The sequence below is a fragment of the Lonchura striata genome, chromosome 8 (genome assembly GCF_046129695.1).
Source record: "Lonchura striata isolate bLonStr1 chromosome 8, bLonStr1.mat, whole genome shotgun sequence".
NCBI lineage: Eukaryota > Metazoa > Chordata > Aves > Passeriformes > Estrildidae > Lonchura > Lonchura striata.
In genome coordinates, this window is record NC_134610.1 from 19,530,734 (window position 1) to 19,556,926 (window position 26,193).

Consider the following 26,193-nt stretch of genomic DNA (forward strand, 5'->3'; position numbering starts at 1 on the left):
ACAGAGAAGCAAAACCACTGTGTTCAGTTCATCTCTTATATAACTCATTACAGTGCTATTAAGAAATGCATTGCTTTCAGATCAGGACATAGAATCACAGTCAGTCAATCTATATGACATTTCAAAATGTGACTAATTTAACTCCTACTTTATAATGTGGTCAATAAGGCAATTCAATTGTTATACTTTGAACAAGCACATATTTATACCTATGTACCTGCCCAAAGCTACAGAAAATCAGTTTCTCTTTTACCACCATGTGTTGTAACATTTTAACTCATTTAAGTGTAAAAAATTACCCAAAAAGAAGTTTTAATCTAACTCTCATGAATACCAGGTTTTCCAGATTAATAGACTTTATTTTACTTTAAACTGAAATGCCAAGTATAACAAAATGTTATAGCTAAAAGGAACTGTCCTCTTTGCTTGGACCAACTACTCTTGCCAGCATAATCTGCTTAGTCTGCTCCAAGATGATTAGAGGGATGAAGCACCTCTCCTACAAGAAAAGACTAAAAGAATTGAAATTGTTCAGCCTGGAAAACAGCAAGCTTGGGGGTGACCTAATTGTGGCCTTTCTTATAGACTCCCTTCAAATACTGAAAGACGGGGAGAAAATTTTTAAAAGGGCATGTAGTTAGAGGACAAAGAGGAATGGCTTCATACCAAAAGAAAACAAGTTTAGATTAGATATTAGGAATAAATTCTTTACTGTGAGGATGGTGAAGCACTGGAACAAGTTTTCCAGAGAAGTTGTGGATGCCATATCCCTGGAAATGTTCAAGACCAGGTGGGATGGGGCTTTGAGCAACCTGGTCTAGTGAAAGGTGTCTCTACCCATGGCAGGGGAATTGAAATTAGATGACCTTTAAGGTTCCTTCCAACCCAAGCCATTCTATGATTCTATGACATTCTTGCACTGGAACCCGTGTTTGAAATTCCAGCTCAGGAAGATGATGTAATGACAAGTTTCCCTGAAAAGAATATTAAGATTTCATAGACAGTATTTGACATAGCAGATTAAAGGAAAGTTCTAGAAGCACCACTTAATAATTGAAGTCTTTCTTTCAGCATCAATATACTTACGGCAATCAGCCTCGTCTGAGTGATCGTTACAGTCAAAGACACCATCACACTGGTAGTAGGTGCTGATACACTGGTCTCCACTTAGACATTTAAACTCTGTGGCACTGCAGTTATATACTACAAAATTTAAAAATATTGAATGTTATTTATTTCTTTTACAGAGCTAGACTGCATCAGATTTACCCTACAGATGCTTAAGTCTGATATGGTATGAATTCCACTGAAGAACTTAATTTCCCTGAGACACAGAAAATGCAGTGACTTTGTAATTCGCAGAAAACGGAGGAAACATATTTTCAGCCCTCCACAAGCAGCTCAGAGATCAAAAGCATCACAAACAGGATTAATTTATGGATAGGTTTATTATGCATTCTGCTGTCTTGGAGCTGGTAATATGAGATCTCCAAAGTCTCCTTTAGGGGCAAGTGTGAGGAAACAATAAAGAGGCATTCAACAAAGAAAGTTACACTTACTGCAGTCATGCTCATCAGCACCATCTATACAATCTTTGTCTCCATCGCAGACATAGAATGGGTCAATACAGCGATGGTCTGGACACTGGAATTGCCTGGGCTCACAAGTACCTGTGAAAGCTATTAAGAATGACAATAAATGCAAATGTGTTTCTTCCCTCTCTTTTGAAATCAGCATATTGCTGAGAAAGTAGAAGAACATTATCCCTAACTTGCAGCATATAATACAGCAATAGCAATCATATAAATTATAAGTACTAATAAATTAATATCAGTTAATTATTCATTTATATGTAGGCTTGGGCTCATGGAAAAAAACCAAAAGATTCCACATAGTGATAAATAGAAAGCATATGCAAAAGCTACTATCTTACTTCTGGTAAAAACTTCCAGCCTAGGTTAGCTGACTACACCACTAGCCATCAGTGAGATCACTTATGAAGCAGGTGTTTAGAATATCTCAGTTTTAACTGCTTTTTGGTAATTACAGGGGATGACATTATGCAGCACCATGATATGATTATCACATTTGCCCCTTTTTATTTGTTTTATTATTTTTCTGCATTCTACTTGGCCTTTGGATCTTCAAATTAGACAAGTTTTCCATATCTTAAGGACTACAAAATATCAATCTAAATTAGATACTAGCCCTTTTTTCCCAGTTTCATTTATCATCCTTATACCAGCAGATATGTCTGTGAAAATATGCACAGTTGACTATAAAAACAGATAATCATGATACTCACTGCAGTTTTTTTCATCTGAGCCATCACCACAGTCATTATCAGTATCACATAGCCAGATTCTTGGAATACATCTTCTATTATCACAGGTGAAGTGGGTTGCAGGGCATGAAGAGGATCCTTGTGTAGGACAATGCAATTCATCACTGCCATCAAAACAGTCATTATGTGTATCACAGTGCCAGTGACCTGGAATACACTGTCCGTTGGCACAGGTAAAAGCTGAAGAAGCACAAGTATTGTCTGAAAAAAAAAAAAAAAAAAAAAAAGTCTTTATAAAGATCTCCAAAACTTGCCTTTCCTGCAACAGTTATCAGTACATTTATTACACTTACAGAATGCCAAAAATATGCATCAAATTCTGAAGTGCACATTGCTTAGAATTAAAATGCGTTATGCAACATGCTGCAGAACTGAATACTTACAAACTTTCTTAAACTGCAAGAAACAATAAAAAATTACACAGTTAAGCACTCCACAACCTAATGAACAAGAAACGTAACTTCTTCTAGCAACCATTTGCTCTATAACTTTCCCCAAAAGATATTCTAGTTATGCTAAAATGGCCCATTAATAAGAAACAGTTTATACCTCAGTCATACTAGTTAGTCCTGTGCATTAGGGAGCAGATTTTACTACTGTGTCCTATTTTCTTGTTTGTGATTTAAAATAATTAACTCTGAAGAAGTACCAGATACGCCATAAAAGCCTCTTCAATATATTCAGTATCTTATCCTCTCTTCAATGCCTTATCAACTGTGATTATCTCACTGTTCTCTCAGTTTACTTGAACAACAAAATATTTTGTGTGAGACATCTTATTGTAAAACTAGGAAATGAACCACTGTGCTTTTAATTTACTTAACTGTTAAAATCCAGATGTAACGAATGGATTGACATTGCCCAAATATTAAGAAAAATAAATATTTTATTCTGATGTTAAGTGAAATAAAAGGTGCTTTAATCTTAGAGGAAGGTTAGGCAATTCATATGGTTTTGCTATTTTTCTTATAGTGCTATAAGTATCTTCATCTTTACCAAATGGCTTGATCCTCTCCATGCATCCAAAGTAGGCAAGTTATTAATATTCCAATATCTTTCAAAATTTACAAAAAAAATAATAAAGACAACATTTTTCTTTAGAAAATAAATTTTTGTTTCTCTGTAAATTGAATTTTGAGAATAGCGAGATATGAATATTTTCATGCATTGTTTAGGTGGCTGGTACTGAATCCTGTATTACTTTGATATAATTTTCAAAGTAGTTTTATTCCAAGTAATTTCTAAAGTAACTATTTTCCCAGGAAGATTTCAGGATTTATTCATAGATGCAACCCTAAAAAATTGTAGTTTATGAATGAAGCCATATTGACTCATTACATTTCCTGAACTGCAAACAAGGAACACTAACTGCAGATTACAGGGATTACTTACTTAAAGAACCACAGTTTTGTTCATCACTGTTATCATGGCAATCATCAACACCATCACACTGATAGTATCGAGGCACACATCTTCCATTACCACAGGAAAATGAGTAAGAGCCACACTGCAAAGTGGGTGGCTCATTGGATGGATCTTCAACACATGCCAGTTGATTTGGAGCCAGCTTCATGCCATAAGGACACCCACAAACTCTCTGAAAGTTTGGCACGGGGAAGCAGAAATGGCTGCAGTCTCCATTGGGATTTGTTCCTCTATTACAGTAGTTAGAGCCTTAAAAAGTGATAGAGAAGATCAATGCACATACTACAGATAACATTTTGGGAACTATTAAAAGTGCACAATAACTGTAAAAAAAAGTGCTGTAGCAAGTCCTGGTTTTGCACACACTGCACAACAAGGTCAAACTCATTGACAGCAATAGTAGCAGTAACATAAAAGAAATGTTGTATTCTATATACTCTTCCTGACACAAATGTTTATGGAAGCTGAAAACATGTTAGTAATTTCATCCAATTTTCTGACTATTTTCAGCAACTGTCTGGAAATAAGTATACTACCACAAAAGACAACCTCTGTCTGACCAAGGCTGCGAGACCAGATGCAATATTTCAATACCAAGTAGTCAGTGAGCCTTCCATTTAATCATGTTTGATGAGTGCATTGGCTGTTTCACAAAATCAACTACAATACTAAATCCTTGGCTTAGATCATAGAATCACATAGAAGTTAAGAAAATACAATTTATAAATCACCATTTTAAAAATTAAAAAATTAAAAATTTAAAATCGTGATTTATACATAGTAATTATTGAAGAATAGTAATTTGATTAGTAAACATTTACCCAATTCCTAAAATAAATAATTTAGTTTAAATAAAACTTCTACCAGAAAAGGAGAAATACAAAATTGTAGTTGGTGATACAATTACACAAAACACAATGAATCATAATTTCATTTTGCTCACTTGTTAAGTACAGTAACAGAAGGGGTAGAGGGAAACTGCATCTAGTCACAAAGCAGTGATATGATAATACAACGGATTTAAACAACTGGAAATAATCAATATGTGATTCCAAGTGCCTGTGCTGCCTCCTTTGCATGTCAGTTATAATTCAGTGAAGCCATTTATAGATTTAAAGCTGGAAATATGCTGTCCTGACATTTTGTCTCTTATTTCCTATTTCATATCCTCCCTCTGTAGAAGAAAGAGGCTCACCTATTTGGGAATGAGCGTCGTATGCCTTAACATGCATAATGTTACTAATGCCCCTCCTAATAATAGTCATTTCTCCTCCATCAGACTTCCTTACTCGAACTATTCCACCAAGTCTCCAATCAGTGAAATAGGCATAACCTGTTTTGAAAAATATTTAACATATTATACAGAAATAGGACATAAAAGATCAAGTATCATAAAAAAAAAACCTAGAGGACTTTTCATGAAAATTTAACCATTTTTCATAACTGTTTCATGAAAAAGACAAAAGGACCTTCACCACTTATAAAGCTGTCAAAGTGAGCCTTCAGTCCCAGGCAGACATAATTTAGGAAAGCCTTCTCAAATTTTACTGAAATTGACATATAACACACCCAACTAGAATTTCAAATTCCAAGGCAATTTTAAGTAATCCATTAAGACTACTTCACAGAAAATTTTAGCGTCTTTTTGAAGATATTTTTATACACAATCAAAAAGGGTCACATACTGAGATCTTTCTTCAGACACAACATAAATTCAGTAATAAACTTTACATATAATTATTAGAAATCCTGAAGTGCTGACCATCTCTGAAGTGGTCATTCACTTTGTCTGTTCAGCATGAATAGCTCACCTTGGAAGCTCTAATTAGAACAGCATATCTGACTTGTTGCACTACATGAATTACCTGACCTATCTAAAACTATTTTAAAATAAATATACATTAAACCAGTTCTAAAAACAAGCAAGAAATACTAAATACATATTTTTAGTAGAAATTTTCAAGAGTGCTTTTTGAGAAAGCCAGTATTGCAAAATCTCTGTCATTTTATGTCACAAGCTCACAGATCACCATATGAAAAGAAAAATCTGTAGTAATGATAGATAGTATTTTTCAGTGCCAGACTTACCTCCAAAAATTGTAAGGCCAAATGGGTGAGTCATCTGAGTAATATGTTCAAGAGTCCGTCTGTCGAGCCCATCAAAAGTGCTGTGCTCAATTTTATCAAAAAAAGCATCCACCCAGTACAACCTCAGAGAACTAGAAATAATGAAAGTGTTATCTCTTTTTGAGTGACATTATATCCATTATGAAGCAGTAGCATCTTCTTAAATAATAATCTTTAACCTACAAGAAGGCAGGTTAAAGGTAAGGTAGGTTAGAAGGTAGAGGTAAGTGGGGATGGATTCTGAGAAAACCTTTTATTTTAAGGCTTTTCAACCAATTGAAAGATGAGATCTTCAAGAAGAGTACCAGCGCGTGCAATCTGACATCATTCCTTTATTTTTACTTCCTAAGAGTTTAAAGGAAGAAACATCTTTGCTCAAAAATAGCCTCTTTGTGTTGCCCATACCTCCAGTCAATGGCGAGGCCATTAGGCCAGCCCAGCGTTGTATTGACAATTGGCAAGGCATGGGATCCATCACTCCAGGCCCTCATGATTTTTGCTGGACGGAACCAATCTGTCCAGAATATATACCTGAAAGGACACATATCAGAAGACATACAAAATAAATTATATAATTTGATTAAACAGAGCAAACATTTGAAACAGCATTAACATTTTTCTTTGTATGACATCTTTCACATAACTTAAAATGATACCATTTCATGTTGTCCTTCTCCTCAACTGGCAGTAGTACCGACAATTCATATATATCCTGTATACAACAACCAGAATATTTTTAAGTATTATATTTGTAAGTATTTGAAAGTCCTTCAGATATAAAATACCCATAACTTGGTTAAAACTGTTAAGATTCTCATGTAATTACTGACAGAGAAATAGAATGAATCAAAAAGGCATCTTCTAGCATGAATGCTACAAAGAATTTTCTCCTGATCCATTTAACTTATGCTTACCATCAAAGAGTTGAAGTTAATGTTAAATAATTTTATAAAGCAGCAGAAAAAAATGTTGGGATATCCAAGGATCCAGGTTCAACATTATTCTTACGAGATTACTTTCAAAATAGTGTATTTGGTTACTCATGAAAAGTCAACATCCAAGAATGAAGAAATTCAGTACAACATTATAAAGCCAAACTATGCAGTGAAAGAAACACTGTCTTGGCATTGGCAAAGAACACAGAATATGGAATTTGAAAGTAAGCATTTCCATCAAAGAAAAGTAGGGCTTTATTTTGTGTATGAGTCACATATTCTAAAGTCTGTATCAAATACAGATACGTGGGTTCAATACAGATATGGTTCAAATAAAGAAATTCAGAGAGATAAAACTACAGAACCAATGTTAGCAGTCTGTGAATTGAAAGTATATTAAAAACAATTGAGCAAACTCCATCTTTCAACAATAAGAATGATACAAAGAAACCAAGTTGTTTTGCCTTTTTATCAATGAACAGGAGTAAAAGGAAAAAAACAGTGCTTTTAAAGAGAATTCTTTCTTCTGTCATGTGGAATCTCTTTCTGTCATGTGGAATGCCCTTTCCTCTGGGTGCTGAATCCTAGGCTGGAATAAAACAAATTAAATAAAGACAAGACAACTGAAAAGAGATGGTATTTTGAAAAGAACAAAAATCCAGAATCAGATGTAAATCTGATCTCAGCAGTTCTGTTTAAACCATGAATTTGTACATATAGTTTAAAATGGGAATTTAAACTTACCCAATAACAGGATGAACCACTATTGAACGAGGGTTATTTAAATTCTGAACAATAGCTCTCCTGGATTTATCTGCCAGCCTCATCACACTAATGCTCCTGTATCGAGGATCTGTCCAGTAGAGGTTCTTTGAGATCCAGTCAAAAGCTAGATCTTCAACACTTTCCACTCTATTAGCAGTCAAGATCTCTCTTCCTAGAATTTATAACACACATAATGATTGCAAATGCTTAGAAACAGGGGAAATAATAAGTACAGTATTCTATTGATGAAACTTGTGGTTCCCTTTGGCAAAAATGCTACCTCTGTGCTACTTAATATAAAGACCAATAACCAAGGAGAGAGTGGAGTGCTCTTTGCTCTAGACAAGGTGTATCTCCACAAGCACAACTGGAAAAGAGGGGAAATAAAGACTAACCAAAGGTCAGAGAAAAATCTGTCATTAAGTTTACACTGAGGGTTTTATAAATGAAAGTCAGTAAGGTGAGTGCAGTAAAACATCTTTCTCAACAGCCAGACTTTACCTGCTCTTTGCATAGTAATGGTCAACTGCAGTCTACCATTAACCTGACCCAAGGCAGCAAGGATGGCAGAAGACTATATGCTGACATTTGATCATCATTATAAATTGGAGAGAAACATTCTTTACACTAGCATAAATAGGATTTCCAAAACTCTCACAAAGTCTATCTTCTTTTTCTGTATTACAGTAGCAAACATCCTGCATTCCAGGTAGGGAAATTAAAATAGAAACACAGTTTCTTACTACTGAATGGCATAGTTGTCTGCATAAACAGACTGGTGAGGGCAAATACCAGTTGTGAGAAGTACTACAAATAGTTCATTCACAAATACATTCAGCAAGTTTGTTAAACAAGAGAATTCAACAAACTTAATATAAGTTCTACAAACATTTTTGAGAAAGATTTTTCAGGTTACTGAGGTCACACTGAGATTTATCTGTACTTCCTCATAATGTGACATTTCATGGGTTTTTTTGAAAAATATATATTAGTCTCCTTACCATAATTACTCTACAATTCCCAAGCATGAGTCTCACCTGAACCATCAGTTTTTTGTTTATAGATCATGTCTTTACTTGTGTCTGAAAAAAAAATTGTGTCATCCTGAGCACTGAAGTCAATTCCAACAAAGTATGAAGGGCTCCCTGTTACAGGTATGATCACATCTTCCTGGGTGGAGAGATTGAATGGGATTCCCCGCACTGCCATCTGGGATGAAAACAGCAGAAACTGTCGCACAGCTGTGAAAGGAAAAATCAGACACAGACTTTACTGATTCACAAGGGGGGACACCTAAGCATTAAGAAAAGCTTTGTTTTATTTTCGTAACACTAATAGCCTGGAAGTGGAAAAAAGGAGAATGAGGAAATAGGGATTTAAATACTGACAAGACATAAAAACTGAGGAAGAAAACCAAAACCCAATCCAGAATATTAGGCGATGTGGTCAGGTGTTCTTCTTTCATTGTTACTGTGGTCCTAATACACTTTAAAAGAAATTATTATGCCTATGGAAGCAGAAATAATCGTCCGTAGTCTTGTTTTTATAATAATATATAAAAAAATAACTTGCAGGCTTTATGGTTGAGCCACCATAAAACTAGACAATATCTGGGGTAGCCAGATAAATGAATGGCCAAATACTAAAATTATACACAATATATGTGACATACATTCTCAGTAGATACTCATAGTAAACATGCACTAGTGATAAATCTGCACTCAAATAAGAAGCAGAAGATTGCTGATAGAAACACACACTCCAAAACAATCTATTATACTTGCCATGTGCTCAAAGGGGGAAGACCAACCTAATCTGCACAATACTGCACAGGAAAGCAGGTTTATTTATGTTCAAACTCATTCAAAATCTGCATATTAGCAAGCATTCATGTTTGATTTCAGGATTAAAAGTTCAATCATACAGCTGTCTACACACATTCCATATTTAACTCAAAATCCTCTCTAAAGGAGGTGAGTTTAAGTTGTGGCTTGTAATGAACAGCAGCAGAAATGATACATTTAAAGCTGTCAAAAAGAGTTGTGGTGAAAAGACAAAAAGTCCTCACTATATTGAAGCTACTGAAGAGAGGAAAGATGTTCTAGAAAAGAGCTCTACAGCTAATGGAGTAGCATTACTTCCAACAATTGTAAGGCATTTTCTTACCAACACAATGGCGTCCATCCACGTGTAGGTCAAAGCCCAGGATACACCTACAGCGATAACCTAGGCCATCATTATCAGTTTTGTGGCTGAGAACACAGACCTGTTCACATCCCCCATTATTACTTCCACAAGGATTTCTTACTGGAAAATAATACAGATAGAATTATAACTTCATCTATTAACCGAATGGCATTATTACCTTGATTTTTCAGGATTTTCTCTAACATCCACAATAAATCATATGGATTATGTGAGAATTACATCACAGGGACAACATACTTCACCAGTTCTACTGTGGAATGCATCGAAGTCACAGAGGTAAACACCATTAAGGAATTCAACTTATACAGACACACTCAGCACACGGCATTAAGGCCATAATTTTGGCTATAGTCTTCTGCACATAGACCTACTTCAGAACTATATCTCACAGAATTGAATAGTAGTAGCCTTTTCACTGCATTCATTGCAGTGCTGAGGAAAAAAATCCTAAGCACCAATAGTACTCAAACCCACAGGTTTGACTCCACCAAGTATCAGACTATTTATAAAGCTCCCCCTCCTCTTGAATGTTGCATTTGACAGTTCATTAGCTACAGAAGTTGGATGAAACAACTGGGTAATAAAATCAGCCCAGTTTTACAATACAAATTTATGTATCATAATTACAGTTCCTTACAGCAAAGTAAAAGTCTCATAATTTTTACCAGTTTTTGGTAACATGCTTCCCAAATCTCCCTTCATAATTTATTTATGGTCTTACCAAATGGCTGCCTGGCAGCGTGGTAAACTGTCACTCCATAAGGTCTCAGAGAAGAGTGGTAGATCACTTGAGGGTTAGACTCCGAAAACTTGTTAGCTTTCACCACTGCCATTTTGGTCCAATCAGTGAAATAAACATTGTGTTCAAATAAAGTGATTCCATATGGATGAGGAATCAGTGAGCCTCCATGAGCTACTGTTCTCCTGTTATAAGAATGATTTAAAATTATTTACTGAATATTACCTAGACAATAACATAATTAACAAAAAAAAAAGAGAATACAGTATTTTTAATTAATTCACTGGGCTTTGTTTTAACAAAAGTACTACTTTTGTTAAAAGTAGTACTAAAGTACAAATCTTCTTTGTAGAAAAAAGAGAAAAGCTATTAAAGTACAAATCAAAAAGATCAAATGAACCGAAGAGACAAAGCTAAACATACAGAGTTCATCAACCTAAAGGATACAGCAGTGAAAATAGAGAAAAAGTGTTAGCAAATTCCAAGAAAATACAGTGAGTAAAGGTGAAAGGGGAAAAGATACAAACATTAATTTTATAATTCAGTAAGTGAAAAAATACATTGAACAATAGACCTGTAAAATGAGCAGAAGACTGTATTTTGAAGTCAATACATAGAAGGTATCCTAAAGGGGACATTTTTTCTTGTTTTGAGTAACTGATACTAATCTGATAAAAGGATAAGCAGACTTGTAAACAACATTATGCTGTAAGACAATCTCATAAAAACTCAAGGACTCCCTTCTTGCATGCTGTGATTTAGTCTCCCCAGCATCATTATAAGGTGAAGGATGACTTAATTTTTGACAGCAAAGATTTATAAAATGTAAGAAAAGCATTTAATACCTACCACACAGATTAGTGTTTTGAAGTGGGATAGTTTATATAAATGCATTCATGAAAAAAATTGCAAAGAAATTATGATGGAAAATAATGAACATAATTGAAAAATAATAAAAAGCAAATGCTCTAAAAAATGTGTACTGTACTGATAGACTATAAAATGTACATTATAAAATAAGGGCAGGAGGCATTCAAGGTCAAAAAAGAGCAAAGAATTAAAGAATGTCTAGAAGTAGCATGACACCATAGAGACAAAGGTGCATCACATTCATTATGCTGTAATTTTCATCCATTGTGTATCTCGTTTTGTTAGATAAATCTTTTTTTGAACTAGACATAAAATAATCAGTGTATCTGTAGCCACCAAGGAATAATATTTCACCTACCTTTGAAGTCCATCATAAGTTACAGTCTCAATGTAATCAAACCGGCTGTCAACCCAGTAAAGCCTCTTTGACACAATATCCAAGGTTATCCCAGCAGGCCAGCCTAATTTTGTTTTTATCAAATCCTGACGATTTGTACCATCCATGAAGGCCCTCTCCACTTTAGGATCACCAGACAGACTGTCCCAGTCTGAGAAAAACAAATAACTATAAAGAGATAAAAAAGAAAAAAAGGTCACATTTCCTTGAGATTTTGTAAGAAACCCCAGAATTTCACATGGAATTTTAAACCAGCACCCTTATGGAACAGAATTTGTTTCTCAGCTGGCATACTATGAAAACATACTTTATACTTTCTACACAAAAAGTAATTTTCATTTTCTTTTATAGAATAAATCCATAAAGAAGCATGCTTTCACCCAAAAGACCTCAGAAGTACTAGTTTTCCTTACACAGAACTAAATTTACTGCCAGAAACATACAAAAGCAGCAGCCATGACTACAAGTTGCATTTGAAATTCCTCTTCCATTCTCTGAAGATCCATGTTTTCATGGTTCACATACACTTTTGAAGCATATGGATTAGGAGACACTAACTTTCCTGGCTTAATTTAGTCTCTTTATTTCGGATAGCGGGAGATCTGTGGGTGGTATCATAACTGAAATCTTTAAGGATAATACTCCTCTGCAGGGCAATTCCACGGGTCCTATTTTCAGTGCAGATCATGCACACACAACTCCAGCCATGAAACAGATTCCACACATCATAAATAAATGCATTGCACAGCCCTCTCATAAATTAAGGTGCAGAATAGGTTAGGATAGAATGCAAATGTTCAAAATATTTTATATCTGTTTCTAAAATGACCACTCTTGCTGTTTCCTAGTTGTTTTCCATTACATGGCGATAAGGGAATTTCTGACATCTTTTGCCATTATCTGATAAGTATCACTTACCCAACAGTTGGATCAAGTGCTATTCCTCTAGGATTTCCAAGATTTTCAGCAATAAGAGTCACACGGTTTGTTCCATCCAAATTAACCATATCTATTCTGTTCACACTGGTCTCAACCACATAGAGTTTATTGTTAATCCAATCCACTGCTAGATTTTCAGGTGTGTCAACTGAAATATTTAAAACTTCTTGGAAATCAGAGCCATCAATATTAATAGAAAAAACCTGAAAACAATGCAAATATTGTCAGTAACCACATGATGTTTTGAAGCACAAGTCACATGTTATTTGTCATTTATCACCTCATTGATCACCATTCCAAAACTATATCTGTATCTGCCAGCAGATACAAGCAAGTTACCATCTAAGTTATTCCTTAGGTTAGGATGTTTTGAAAAGATCTGGAAACCAATGCAAAAAAATTGCAGAAGGCTTGCCTTCAACTACTATTTCTGCAAACTGGACAAGATAAAAGACTAAAACATTCTTGTCTGTTAGCAAGTGGTTTAAAAAAAATAAAGAGGAAAGTGAATTTGCTTTCCTAGAATCTAGCAAAACCCAGTATTTTTATTAATTGAAAACAAATGATCATGCTTTGATAAAGCTCTCAACAGTGGCCAGAAACAAGAGGGGGAGCTCTTACTACAGCTTCCACTAAGGGGAAATAGCAAAATGAAGAAAGTAAGAGAAAGCTGTCCATCCTCACAGTAAGGAGGTCTGAGCTTGTGGTCTCCTTTATCTAAGGCTAATTTTAAGAGCATCCTGCTCAAGAAGAATAATGTTGTTATTTTACAAGCAAGTTCAGAGCTAATGAAATAAACAGTCCAAACACAATAATTTTACATATACAGTAATTGTGTGATTATAACACTGGGTAATATGAAAAGATTTTTTTTTTTTAACAACAGCATGAGATTTGGAATGCATTTAAATGAAAATAGAGATGACCAAGTAAATACATGCAAGAAAAATAAGAGCTGAAAGAGATGTTTAATTTTAAATATTCTTCAGTTCCATGTAACAATAATCAAGATAACCACTCAACTGTGTACTCTGTTCATTGGAAACCCTGTTGATGAAAGAGCTTATGGGCATTAGGTTATCTTGCAGTACACTAAATGAGATAAAGATGACACAAAACACAACCCACAATTTTCTGGTTTAGTTTTGTCTTAACCTTAAAAAAGAAAAAAAAAAAAAAAAGAAAAAAATTCCCTAGTAATATCATTATTTTAAGACATCAGGTGGAAACATTCATCATTTAAGAAAATTCTAAATGCAAATGTTTTCATCTGGATAGTCTAGCTAGAACTTAATTAGATTAATTAATCTTAATTAATTAATTAGGACTAAACTATATTGGCCAGATAAAAATGCAGTCCTGGCCATCTGGGGTGTGCAGCAAAAAAACCCTTATTCTGTTTTATTTATACCTATTACAAAGACTGAATAAATCTCCTGTCTCATAAAAGTGCCGTTTTGACCATGACTACATTCAGCCATTGACAAAGCAATTGCAGCAACAGGAACCTACTGCAGCCGCAATAAAAATGCCAAAAACTGTGAACAAGAGAAAATTGTTCATACAAATCTTGTCTGACTTGAAAGCCACACAGTGAATGTTCTTTCCACAGAACCAGCATGGAACTGTGGTGAGAACTATAGTTTTTATTACATGTCTTAGTAGGTTCAGAATTATGACAGTGACACCAAATTGATCCATCAATGGCATTAGCAGGGGCCAGGTCACAGATTCTCCTTCACTCTGCATGACGATCAACATGAGGACAAAGATTATGAACTTTCACCATTTGATCTAAGAGTTTCTTTGGTTCCCATAAGTTATGCACAGAAAAAAAGAACAAGGGTGCCATCCAACTTCCACAAGAATCTCCGGGCTGTTTTTTTTAAATGACTTTGTGCTGCTGTGTCTGGAAGCTAAAATAATTACTTTAAAAAAAAAGAGAAAAGAGAAAAGTAACACAATATTGGCTCATTACACAAAATACTGTCAATATTTGTTATTCAAGCTCAATTACAGTGCCATTTGAAGTATATGAAGAAGTCTGATTTTTATCATCTTAGAAGGCACACAGCTTTTACATTTTAAATGATCATGTTTCAAAAATTACTGAGAAAAATTTGCTCTGTTTTGAAAGAATGTCTACTATTTCTCTTAATTAGTTTTTTGGACTCAGTCTCAAGTAAAATTAAAAGTTGCTCAAGACATTCCCATATAATAGGATTCTTTGTTTAATATATCACATGTAATAGTATAGTAGAAAAAATGCAGTCATTAACATAAAACATTTCAAGGAGCTTTTTTGTTAGAAAACAAAAATACAGCCAGCTTTGGCTCTCAAAAATCAGGGCCTATCAACACATTCTGCCTCTTGAAGTTCTCTACTTCCAGGTACACAGAATTACAGTCATCTTGAAATTTCTACTAACCTTATCTTGCACTGTGTCAGTCCAAAAGATTCTGTGCAGGTAAAAGTGAAAGTCCACTCCAACTGCAATCCCACGATTCTGTGACTGCACCAAAGTACGAAAATTTCTTCCATAAAGATCTCCAATCAGTAAATCACGGCCATTGGAAAAAATAATCGATGCAACACCAGCTGAAAGCAGGAGGGACAGAGACGGGATTTTTGCAAAGGGGAATTGCAATATATACATTCTGGTTCATACTGGTTCAAACACTGGACACAAAGTCTTAAACAGATGCTCTCACTACAACCTGTATAAATGTTTCTACGTGAGTGCTAACTTACTATGATTTGCCTTTGGTTTGTACACTAGGAGCAAATCAGGCAGTAACATGTATTAAAGCCATACCAGGAAAAACTTTTATAAAACCCCTGTGCAAACACCAAAAGACTATTTCTATTAAAGCTAAAATGAACCCAGTGAAACTGACTTACAGCAAGTACTAAATTCTCCCATTTATAAGAGAGAAATACTTAGAAAATGGTGAGCTGAAGACTGGTCTGCAGATGTGGCTGAAGAAAGAAGGGGGAGGGAACTGAGCAGTTCTTGCTTCTCTAAGAAACAAGACTGCTAATCAGCTATGCCAAGCAGGAACTCCCATTCCCACCAATTTTCCACAGGTAGAAACACCTGCCTTACACAATAGCCTGTTAGGACATTACATCTCCACAAAGCAGAGTTTCCTGAGGCCTGCTTTCAGAAGTGAGCAGGAAGACAGGAGAAGCAGCCTACAGCTGATGAGGAACTACACTCTGAGTTACAAGTATTCTTCAGAGTTCAGACTCTACAGCACGCAAAGCCAAGAGCATGGCTTCTCTCACAGGCAAGTGTTTGATCTCACCATTCAGCAAAACCATCTTCTGGCACAGTTCTAAAAAAAATGAGATTTCCTGATTTCTTGACAACATTAAGTTCTATAAGAGAGCATGACAGAAAACTGTCCCTCACAGAAGTAAGATTTTTTTTTTTTGTTCAGGAGTGCTCTGGCAATAACCTTGCAACTCTGCAGAAGTCAGGGATTCTGAAAAAGCAATGGAGCCTAAAAGACATTTGTTGATTAGAGAAGAAGCAGCCCTGATGAGGCAATCAACACCAACCTACACACACCAGTAGATACAGAGCTCTGACATTTGCTGATATTCTGAAAGCTGTCCTGAGCATAAGTCCTTAAGGGCAGAGTTAAAATCAAAGAGAGCTGTGTGGCACAGACATTAAAACTACCCCATTTTACCTAGCCTTATCTATTTGCTCAACAAGAGACTTGAAGTGCACTAACCTGAAGTGTTGGCCCGACAATGCCGGTGATGCTCTAGGAAATAACCTTCAACACAGTGGCACTGGTGATGTCCCACACGATCTTCACACAGCTGGTCACAGACACCCCACATCTGACAGTCATCGAAATCTGTCAAGTGAATAAGACATATTTATAAAATACACTCTGTAACTTCAGATAAAATTCATGTCGTAATTAAGAAGCTGCAAGTTTGTCCTCTCTGCTTGCTTTATATCTATTTGCAAAACTAAAGCATGAAGAAAGAGTTTTTCCACGGTGTTTCAGTTTTGTATTTCTGGATAACAAAACACCTGTGTTTTCTGTCCAAGGACCTGCCCGTAATTCTGCCCCTTCCCTAAAAACTACTAACCAAAAAAAAAGAAAAACACCACTAAACCACACCTGCCAGGAGAAAAGGAAAAATCATTTGAAGGGATGTCTACTTTCCACAATACAGAATATGTCTATGAAGTATTTTTCCTGCAAAAGATCTCTATATTGGCACACACAAAGACTTGGCAGGATTTAAGCCCACTCTGAAGGTGAGATCCACCTTTATTTCAGTGCAGTACTTAAGCCTTTAATTCCTATTTGAAGGCAGTGTTTATTAGTTCAGATTTAGTACCATGCTAATAGGTATCTGATTTACAATTAAAAGCTCTCTATGCACCAGAACCAGCAAGAAAAAGTTCCTTTTATCATGCAAAATGCCATAAAAGTAGATTACTGGATCTGGAATTATACAGTACTGTCAGCCATTCCTTCATGACAAGTTTTGCTCTGGTCACAAACATATGCCTAGATTTCAGCAAACCAAAATACATTGACTCAGATTTACAAGCCAAAATCTGATACCTAGGTTTACAGGGCAGTCAAAACAACAACAGAAGACTCACTGAGACTGCACCAGGTTTGGGAATGTGCACTTCATTTATTTCCACAAAAGCATGAAAAAATTGCGGAAATTTCATTCCTTATTTCTCTGTCTCTACAAAGAACAACCATTCTGCCATTGCAGCTTATACAGCCTTAGGCCACCCAGAATTCTCAAAAATATAAAAATCTCATTAGAGACTGAAATACTTTCAATGGCACATCTGAAATACTTTTAATGGCACAAACACCATAGCTTGGGTTGAAAACTCTTAATAACAGATATTTACCCCTTCCTTTTATTAGGCAGTGCTAACTTTCATTATTCTGAAGTTACTCATTGCCAGCTACTGAGAGAAGTAATTTGTGCTACCAAGTTACAGCAGCTTTACAGTTATCTTTGCATTCTTGGAAATATTCTTTTTCATGTAAATTACGTATATACTGAAACCCTATAGAAGACACAACCTTTCCACAATGCAAATACAAAACACCCTTTTTGTTTTGAAGTATAATGTTCTGCTGTCTTCATATACAACCACTTTCCAACAGTAACAAACAATTCAACATCATTAACTGTTTTTCAGTGTGTATGCAACACACATTACTGAGGCAGAAACAAACTCTCTCAATGTAAACACTTAAAGACCAGTAAAAATTTTTGATAATAAGCCAGCCACCCAACAGTACATATTTTTAAACCTAATCATGCTGTTACTATGCCTTTAGGTCAAAGTGGAAGAGGCCATTATGGTATCTCTCTGGTTGGTTTCTGTGTCATCATGCTGCCATTGTGCTACTAAAATGTTCATACATTTGCTGACTCCTGAGATTTTTTTATTTGCCAATACATCCACACAATTTGAACTAACTCGCCTTCCTGGAATCTAAACTTTCCCAATGGGTTGTGAGAAGGTACAGGACATGTGTAATCCCTCGACTTTACTCACCAACACAAGTACGACTGTCATTGCTGCTGACTGTATACCCTGCCGGGCAATAGCACATCCCTCCTGATGGAGAGGAATGACAGCGATACTGGCAGCTCAGCACAGCGCAGCGTGATACGTCTGAAAGGCAAACCCAATATTTCAGAAACACACCTATTCCCAGAAGAACAGCTTTCTGCCTTATTAAGAGTTACAAGGCTGAAGTCTTTCCTATGATGAGCCTTAAATTTTAAGTACAGTTTTTTAAAACTAATCTGCAGAGAAAATGATGTATTAAGTTCCATAAAATCACATGTATTTACATACAAGCAAGCAAGAGCATGGAACACAGAAGAGAGGTACTGTTTTTAATAGGTTATTAGAAGTGAGTTAAAGGATAAGCATCAATCTTATATGTACCACCAATAGTAAGTAGTGTATAAAAAGGTGACCAGAGGAAGCCATCTGTAATGCCCCTAAACGTTCCATGGTTCCTCCACAAGACCTACTTATAAGCAGCACATCCTTGAGCTCTATCTATTGGCACATAACCTCATCATTTACTCTTCTATGTGAAAAACCCCTAATATGTAATATTAAGAAGACTATGTATATCCTTCCAATGTGTTTGAATATACTGTTTGCATTGTCTTCATGGACAAATGCTGTTTTATCCTTTCCTTCTCCCTCTTCCTCTTTTTTCCTGCACTACTTCTACTACTATTTAATAAACAATTCAGTGGCAAGTGAGTAAGTTGTGATTGTAAAACACTTGACAAAGAAGGAGGTGAAAGTCAGCATTTTCCTTTTCCTCAAATTCTTCTGTTAAATGCCTTGCTTTGCAGCTCATATCTGCTGTAACTACCAAACTATTCATCAAAGCAAGAGGTGCATTTTTACACTAAAGTTTCATTTCCTCTTATTTTTTCTGTCCTCCTATTCCAAAAGGCTTGGTTTTGTTAATAGGAATTTTTATCTTCCTAAAAATTAAAATACACTGGTCCTTGTCCTCAGAGGGATTTGATATTTGTAAGATTAGAGTGAAATTAACAGGAACTATACTTTCTCATTGCCTCCAACATAAAAAACACAGTGTACCACTAACTGGAGAAACAGACATCCGAGGTAAAAAGACATTTTTTAAAACTATAATCTTTAAAGTGAAGTAATCAAAGTTTAGGATATACTGGATCAATGCTATGTTCTGATCAGCACAAATCATTACTTCTTACACAAAGGGACAAACAGATATTTAAACTAAGAAGGCATATAGCACACCTTTCCCTGACTTCACAAACATATTTTAGGGTATGGAGAGCAAGTTAAAATCCTTATTTGTAAAATTTCATGTACAAATTTTAAAAAAAGAAATTGGCTCTTTGCAGCATATGTGCCTCTTTCCAGTCAAAACGTTGCTAGGGAAAATAGTGAGCTTCCTAAATTTCAGTATTGTTTAGGAGACAAAAAGGTGAATGTAAAAAGATGTCAACGCTGATGTTTCTGCTATTTTGTCTATGTTTTTCATTCTAATACATACTGCAGTGTCTGCCTGCAGTGATGTTAGTTTCATCTTCTCCTTCAGGGCAGTCTGCAGCTCCATCACAGACTTTCCCAATTGGAATGCAATGCCCTGATCCAGGGCAGGCCCACTCTCCGGGGTAGCATTCACGGTGACCACTTTCTGTGGAAAAGAAAAACAAGAATAATTAAGAGTACATTTCAAATACTAAAATTTCTTCTCTAACAGCTTCCCAAAGCACCTCTATCTTTCGATATCCCATTTCCATTTCTTGCACACAGCTGGGAAAGACTATAAAGAAACATTATCTATAATTGTCATGCTTTCTTTTACATTCAAACTACAATGCCATTGATACTTAGGTAGACAACATATGAATCCCTTTATTTTTCTGTTTTGTTAGAAAAGGTAACAGCATTTAGCTTTAAACTAACCAGTGCACCAGAAAGGGAACTATAGTTTTGTGGTTTCAAAACATATAAATGCTATCTGGATAAAAAGAATTATGTTCATCACAGAAATGGCCAATGAAAAAGAAATCTCATTCACACTTTCATTCGTTAAAGCTTCTGTTTCTCACATGACAAATCTTGGCAGGATCTGAGTTAATTTCATTTTGAATCAATGGAGTTTGGTTATTAGAAGCCTCATGTCTCTTAACAGATGACCTGAAAAATTTCTACAGGCAGAAGAACCAAAACAAAACAGAAAAGAGAATATATAAAAGAAAAAAAATATATACTGCTATATGCTAAACTTAGTTTGCATCATACTCAGTATCACAGTAATTCTCACACACAACCAAAAAATATTGCTGAAGTTAAAAAAAGAAATAAAAATGAAGGTGGAATTATAAGGTTTTAAAATAAATTAAAAGTATTTAGAACATCTTGACTGGTCTAAATTTCATAGATGCAGGTTAGTGCCGTCTTCCTCTGAAAATACCATTGGAAGTTAGCAAAAGTATTTACCACATCCTCTTTCATCTTCGTTGTCTTCACAATCATCGTCTCCATCACAAATCCAGCTCTGATGAATGCAACGGCCACTTGGGCAAGTGAAGAAGTTGCCTCTGCAAGTTGCATAAGCTACAGAAAGAAACATAAGAAAATCTAATTGCTCTAAACAGCTAAAGGGTTAAAAATAGCAACATTGCCTCATATACAATCATTTATTATATTGCTTAAAAAATTTAGCCAGTTCCGTATTTTATATGTATTGCAAACACTGCTGGTTTCTTCTCATTTAGGTATGAATTACCTTTGGTTCATGCTAAAATTAAGAAGATGACAACAACAAAAGTGTGACTATATGTATTAAGAACCAGACTCAGAACCAGTGACTCAGTCCAGCAAATTCAAATACTAATGACATACCCAGAACTTAACAGCTTAGGACAAATTCTATCAAAATAGCACTGCAATTTTCATCTTTCTGTACAGAAGACTACTTGTAGAACAGTGATTAGCTTTTGATAGCTGTACAGCCAAGCAATCTGCTTCCTGCTATCTGCTTGAACCAGGTCTCAGTAAAACAGTTAGAGAAAGTGGGAAAAAAAAAGAAACATCATACTGCAAGAGTTTTCATCACTCCTGTCTCCACAGTCATCATCATGGTCACAGAGAAAGGCTTGCGGGATGCACTCTCCATTAGCACACTGGAACTGTGTACTGGCACATCCATGTGCTGAAAAAGATTTTATCACAGAAACACATACAGAAAACCTGTTTAACTCCAAAAGAAGGTCTATAAAGCAAATTTGTTTGGGATCACTCTGCACAGGGGACTTACTGCAATTAGCTTCATCAGAAGAATCTCTGCAATCAACTTTGCCATCACATCGCTGGCTTGCATTAAAACATGCTCCATTTGCACATGATAACTGTTCACATCTTGGGTAGTCTAAAATAAAAAATCCTTTATATTAGCATGAAGTTAGATTATAATTAGTCATATCCATCTAGTGTCAACAGACTATCTTTGTTTAAAGGTAAAAGGGAATACAAAACTCCATTACTAGTAGTCCTGTACTAGTAATCAATTTATACAGTATACTGTCTTCTCCAACAAATATTAAAGAATATCTTCTAAATGGATGCTACAGAACCTTGCAAGCAACAAAAGAAAAATTAAATGCTGTCCCACAGTCCAAAAAGATTTGCAACCCAAGCACTTTATAATATGATAGAAAGCAATGGAACATAAAAGGAGGGCAAGCAGTGAACATTTTATTCTTTATACCTCAGTTTTGCACTATCCCAATCTTAATAAAAGTATTTAGATAGCAAATTATTTCCTGAAATTTACAGTTCCTAGGTCCTCTTCAAGTGTCCTGAGTTCTCAAACTCAGAGACCTCAGGTTTTAATGGTTTTGTACCAATTAGGCCAAAGATATTAAATTTCCAGGTTCCATGAACAATTTTAGAAATGTCGTTTTTTATTACTTGCTTCCCTCTTCACAAAAGAAAACAGATTCTGCAGAAACAATGACTTTTTAGGTTTTGGATAGTCTACTTATATAAATGACTTATATGTAAATACAAGAGATCGTTTCAAATGTTTCAAATTAAAACAAATTCTGAGAACACTTATTCATACAAGCAGTCAGGAAGTTCAGTGGAAGTATCCAACTAATTAAGCATATGCACATGCTAGAGTTGAGTAGGAGAACATGGGCTCATAGTTTATCTTGTTGCTATGTAGACAAAAGTAACATTTTTCAGTCAAATGGCAAGTAAGAAAGCAAAGAATTGTTAATTTTAGAAAGCAGATTTATTGAACCTTTGTCTCTATACAGAAGATAAATTAACTCAAGACACAGAAGAGCCAAATAACATTTGCATCTTTTAAATTTTCAGTTTGAATACTTATCCCATTTTACTTTTCTAAGAGTTAATAAAGCAGATAGAGAAGACTCTCAACTAGGCACATTTTCATTTAATAAAAATAAATAATAAAAAATTGAAATAAAAATTGGGAATGTAATCCTTGGAATATAAAATTGCTTCAAGCAGATATCAAGAAACCTGCAATTTTTCCAAACAGTGGCAAACTGTTTTGCTTGCTTCTGTTGTTCCGTGTATTACCCACAAAACTTCAATTACCTATGGAATAGGCTTATATGATTTTAACTGTTAAATGGTTAAAATGAGAGGATAAGTACTACAAATCTAACCTATCTCCCCAGCTGATTAATTTACATTTCATTTGTTTTCACTGCAGTTAATATAAGGTGGCAGCCTGCACTAGGAACAGTGTGTGGCTAAGCGAAGAACAGTACTTACAGAGTAGCAGGGTTCCAGCTACAGCATTACTGTTTGTGATAGTTCCCAGTCTTCCATTCTGAAAGTCTGACAATGCAAACATGTTCCCTAAGCATTCTCTGGTCCCACTTCTCAACCAATCACCTTTCTAACACATCCTCTTCTTGCTTCAGTTAGGCTCAGATAAAACTCATAACGCTTTGGAAATAGCATGGGTTTTGAAGTGTTACCTCTGCCTACAGAAAGGACTAAAGAAAGGCCTGACCTGGGGCCAAGTTTCAAGTTCACCATGGAATTAATGCTTTTTCCTTGTCTGAAAGCAGAGAAGGCATCAGAGGAGGAACCATCAGGAGTTCTATGGGCCAGCAGAAACAGCTACAGAAGTACATTGTATTACAAGGCAGATGGAAGAAAAGGAAGAATACAAGGTATGTGCTTGTAAACGCACTGAAGTATGAAAGCTTCCACATGTTATATAATGGACAGTTTTGTTATTTTCCTCACTTTTCTTCACATCCCACAGAAATACCTCCAGTAATGTTCCAAACTGTTTCCAATGGACTGATGTCAAGTAAATAAACGACTGAACCCATTGCCTTGCACTGCCTGTTTCTTCAAGAATGACCAGGCAGACTAAGAATCTAGCCAGTATTTTTCTCAAGCTTATATTAAACTCCCTTACAAAAAGGAAAATTTTGTCAAAGTCTCTCCAGCAGCAGGCCTAGAAGTTCCCTCAGCCTAGCAAAATCATTATTATATTATAAAGTCTAGTATATTGTATAAACACAATCACTATAAAAAAATACCAAGAAAAGACATAAATAAAGACGTTTTGAAGATACTTGAAAACATACATTCTGACTAAATTGCTCTTTTGCTAGAATGTGAAAAAATGCTTCTTTTATTCTCTTTTCAAAACTGGTGTACAGATTCTTTATTTTAATTATACTAGCACAAGCAACAACATTTTTGAAAAGCCTGACACAGATTAATGTAAATTTTATCTTTGTATAGGTAATCCCATTTCCAATCCCTTGTCAAAAGACCAAGGTTAGTAAATTATAGTTCTGATCACAGCCTGCTCACTGATCTGAAAGATATTTTTCACTGCATTCTGCACTGCAGATTGTGCTCTTTGTATCTCATAGTATATTATTATAATCAATTGGTTTTTATTAATTATTTGGGGCATTAAGATAACTGGCAAACACCAGCACAAATTACAGATGAAGCATCTTCCTCCTTGTAACTGTTGTGGGGCAACAGTTGTGAACATATTTAAATGGCATCTTTCAATGGCCACATGGAAGATGTTTGAAGCCTATGTCACAGGGACTGCCAAACCCACATTATTTTGCACTCTGCCTAACACTTCTGCTCTGCAAGCTGGAAATAAATCCATACAAAAACAGCAGGAGGAAATAGTTGCAACTAGCATTTGATTCAGTACAAGCTGATTTCTGTCACAGTCAGCAGTGCAAGCTTCTATAACCCTAACCCACGTTACAAGGAGTAGAAATAACAGGAAAAGAAAAAAGGTAATTTCCTACTAACAAGTGTCTTTTTTTGCAACACGTAAAAACATTTTACTAAATAAAGTTAATTAAATCTTTTGGATTCACTGCCATGAGTCACCACCCCACAGTGGGCAAAGCATTGCCCAGACAGCTCACAGCCTACCAGAGACACCAGGAGGGAGACTTACTCCAAGCCCAAGAGTCCTATGAGCTACATGATACCAGGCAGTGTTCATAGCAGAGATGCTTTCAGAGCTGGCAGACAGACCAGACCCTCATTCCTGGCCTTAATTCCTGATTTTGATCCCTGAGACTCTAGTCTTTGGCCAGCTGCCTTAGATTGCTCCAGTTTTGCTACTTCCCTGTCCCAAACTCTTCCTGGTGGAGATACTTCCTTCAGCCTGAACTTCTCCCTCATCCTATAGCTGCTACATGTAATTTTTCCAACATCCAGAATATTAGTCTCTGACTATGACCTTTTTCATCTTTCTTGGACTACATCCCTTATGATGTCCTCAGTTGTTGATCTCTGTTCACTTTCATCTTGGTCTCTGCAAATTAATCCCAGAGCAGGCTGCCCACTTCCTGACCACAACAGCTATTTAGCATAGCAAAAAAGAGGCAGGAATTCACAGGTTAGACAGCTGACCTATGGCAGCAGCTCAACATCAAAATTAGAATCAAAAATCCAGTGTATCTTGGCCCACTCTCACCCTACTAGCTTCCAACATCATGCCTTTAAAGAAGTGCCCCTTTCTCCCTCACAGCCTCAGTGGAGCACTCAGCTGCCACAGCAGTATCCAGAAAGATTATTCTGTAGCAAAGAAAAATGGATATGGCTGGGATTTCCATTTTCAACTATGAAGCTGAGGCAGAAGGAAGAATTCTATCTTGACTGAAAGAAATAAAGTATGTACCAGAAAAATTACATCAGCTGTCTACACCCAAAAGGTGTTTGCTACCCCAAATAATCTGCCATTTCATTCTGTGTTTCTAAAGTTTTAAAATTTAAGTATTTGCTAGCTGGTGACTATTCAAAAAGCTAGAAAATAGTCTGATATGTGTATTCAAAAAAAACTAAAAGCCATAATTTTATGAAATCAAAACAGCTTCAGTGCACTAATTGTATGACCTGTAGCTGAAGCATTTGTTCTGATGTTTATCTTAGTCTCTGCATGGGCAGTTTTCCCTTGCTGTTAATCCCATTAGCAATAAAATGGACTAAGGCTCTGAATTCTTTTGTTCTGGCTTTTTACATGTTTAATTGCAGACTTACTTTATATTGATGACATTTTGCATTTGACTACTTTCTTATATGATGTAACTTCATTCATATTCAAGAATAAAACTATCTTCTTTACAATCTAAAACTGTTTTCAGACAGATGAGTGAATGCAAAGCATAAGTAAAGAGACCTAAGTTTTCATTTTGTTATGCTCCATGAAACACCAAAATCAATTATAAATAGCTTTATTCTTGTGTTGTTCATGGATGTTTCATTTTTATGAAAACTTTTAGTTCAAATTAAATAAGGAGAATTTAGTGACAAAGGAAAAGGCCAAAATAGTACTATTCCTCTTACATTTGTTTATATCAGAT

General features: G+C 35.5%; 1 protein-coding gene across 1 annotated transcript in view; it reads right to left on the reverse strand.

Moving 5' to 3' along the window:
• Positions 1 to 26,193, reverse strand: part of LRP2 (LDL receptor related protein 2) — a 111,020-nt gene that overhangs the window by 61,648 nt on the left and 23,179 nt on the right. Inside the window, exons 5-24 of the mRNA XM_077785031.1 lie at positions 21,606 to 21,716; positions 21,387 to 21,500; positions 20,786 to 20,902; positions 19,833 to 19,976; positions 18,317 to 18,436; positions 16,494 to 16,622; positions 15,179 to 15,348; positions 12,729 to 12,952; positions 11,772 to 11,978; positions 10,526 to 10,728; positions 9,763 to 9,903; positions 8,634 to 8,837; positions 7,576 to 7,768; positions 6,302 to 6,427; positions 5,858 to 5,988; positions 4,965 to 5,102; positions 3,737 to 4,018; positions 2,306 to 2,545; positions 1,560 to 1,679; positions 1,087 to 1,203 (exon numbers count right to left, since the gene is read on the reverse strand). Of these exons, the coding sequence (XP_077641157.1) occupies positions 1,087 to 1,203; positions 1,560 to 1,679; positions 2,306 to 2,545; positions 3,737 to 4,018; positions 4,965 to 5,102; positions 5,858 to 5,988; positions 6,302 to 6,427; positions 7,576 to 7,768; positions 8,634 to 8,837; positions 9,763 to 9,903; positions 10,526 to 10,728; positions 11,772 to 11,978; positions 12,729 to 12,952; positions 15,179 to 15,348; positions 16,494 to 16,622; positions 18,317 to 18,436; positions 19,833 to 19,976; positions 20,786 to 20,902; positions 21,387 to 21,500; positions 21,606 to 21,716 (3,231 nt within the window). The remainder of the gene's footprint in view (positions 1 to 1,086; positions 1,204 to 1,559; positions 1,680 to 2,305; positions 2,546 to 3,736; positions 4,019 to 4,964; positions 5,103 to 5,857; positions 5,989 to 6,301; positions 6,428 to 7,575; positions 7,769 to 8,633; positions 8,838 to 9,762; positions 9,904 to 10,525; positions 10,729 to 11,771; positions 11,979 to 12,728; positions 12,953 to 15,178; positions 15,349 to 16,493; positions 16,623 to 18,316; positions 18,437 to 19,832; positions 19,977 to 20,785; positions 20,903 to 21,386; positions 21,501 to 21,605; positions 21,717 to 26,193) is intronic.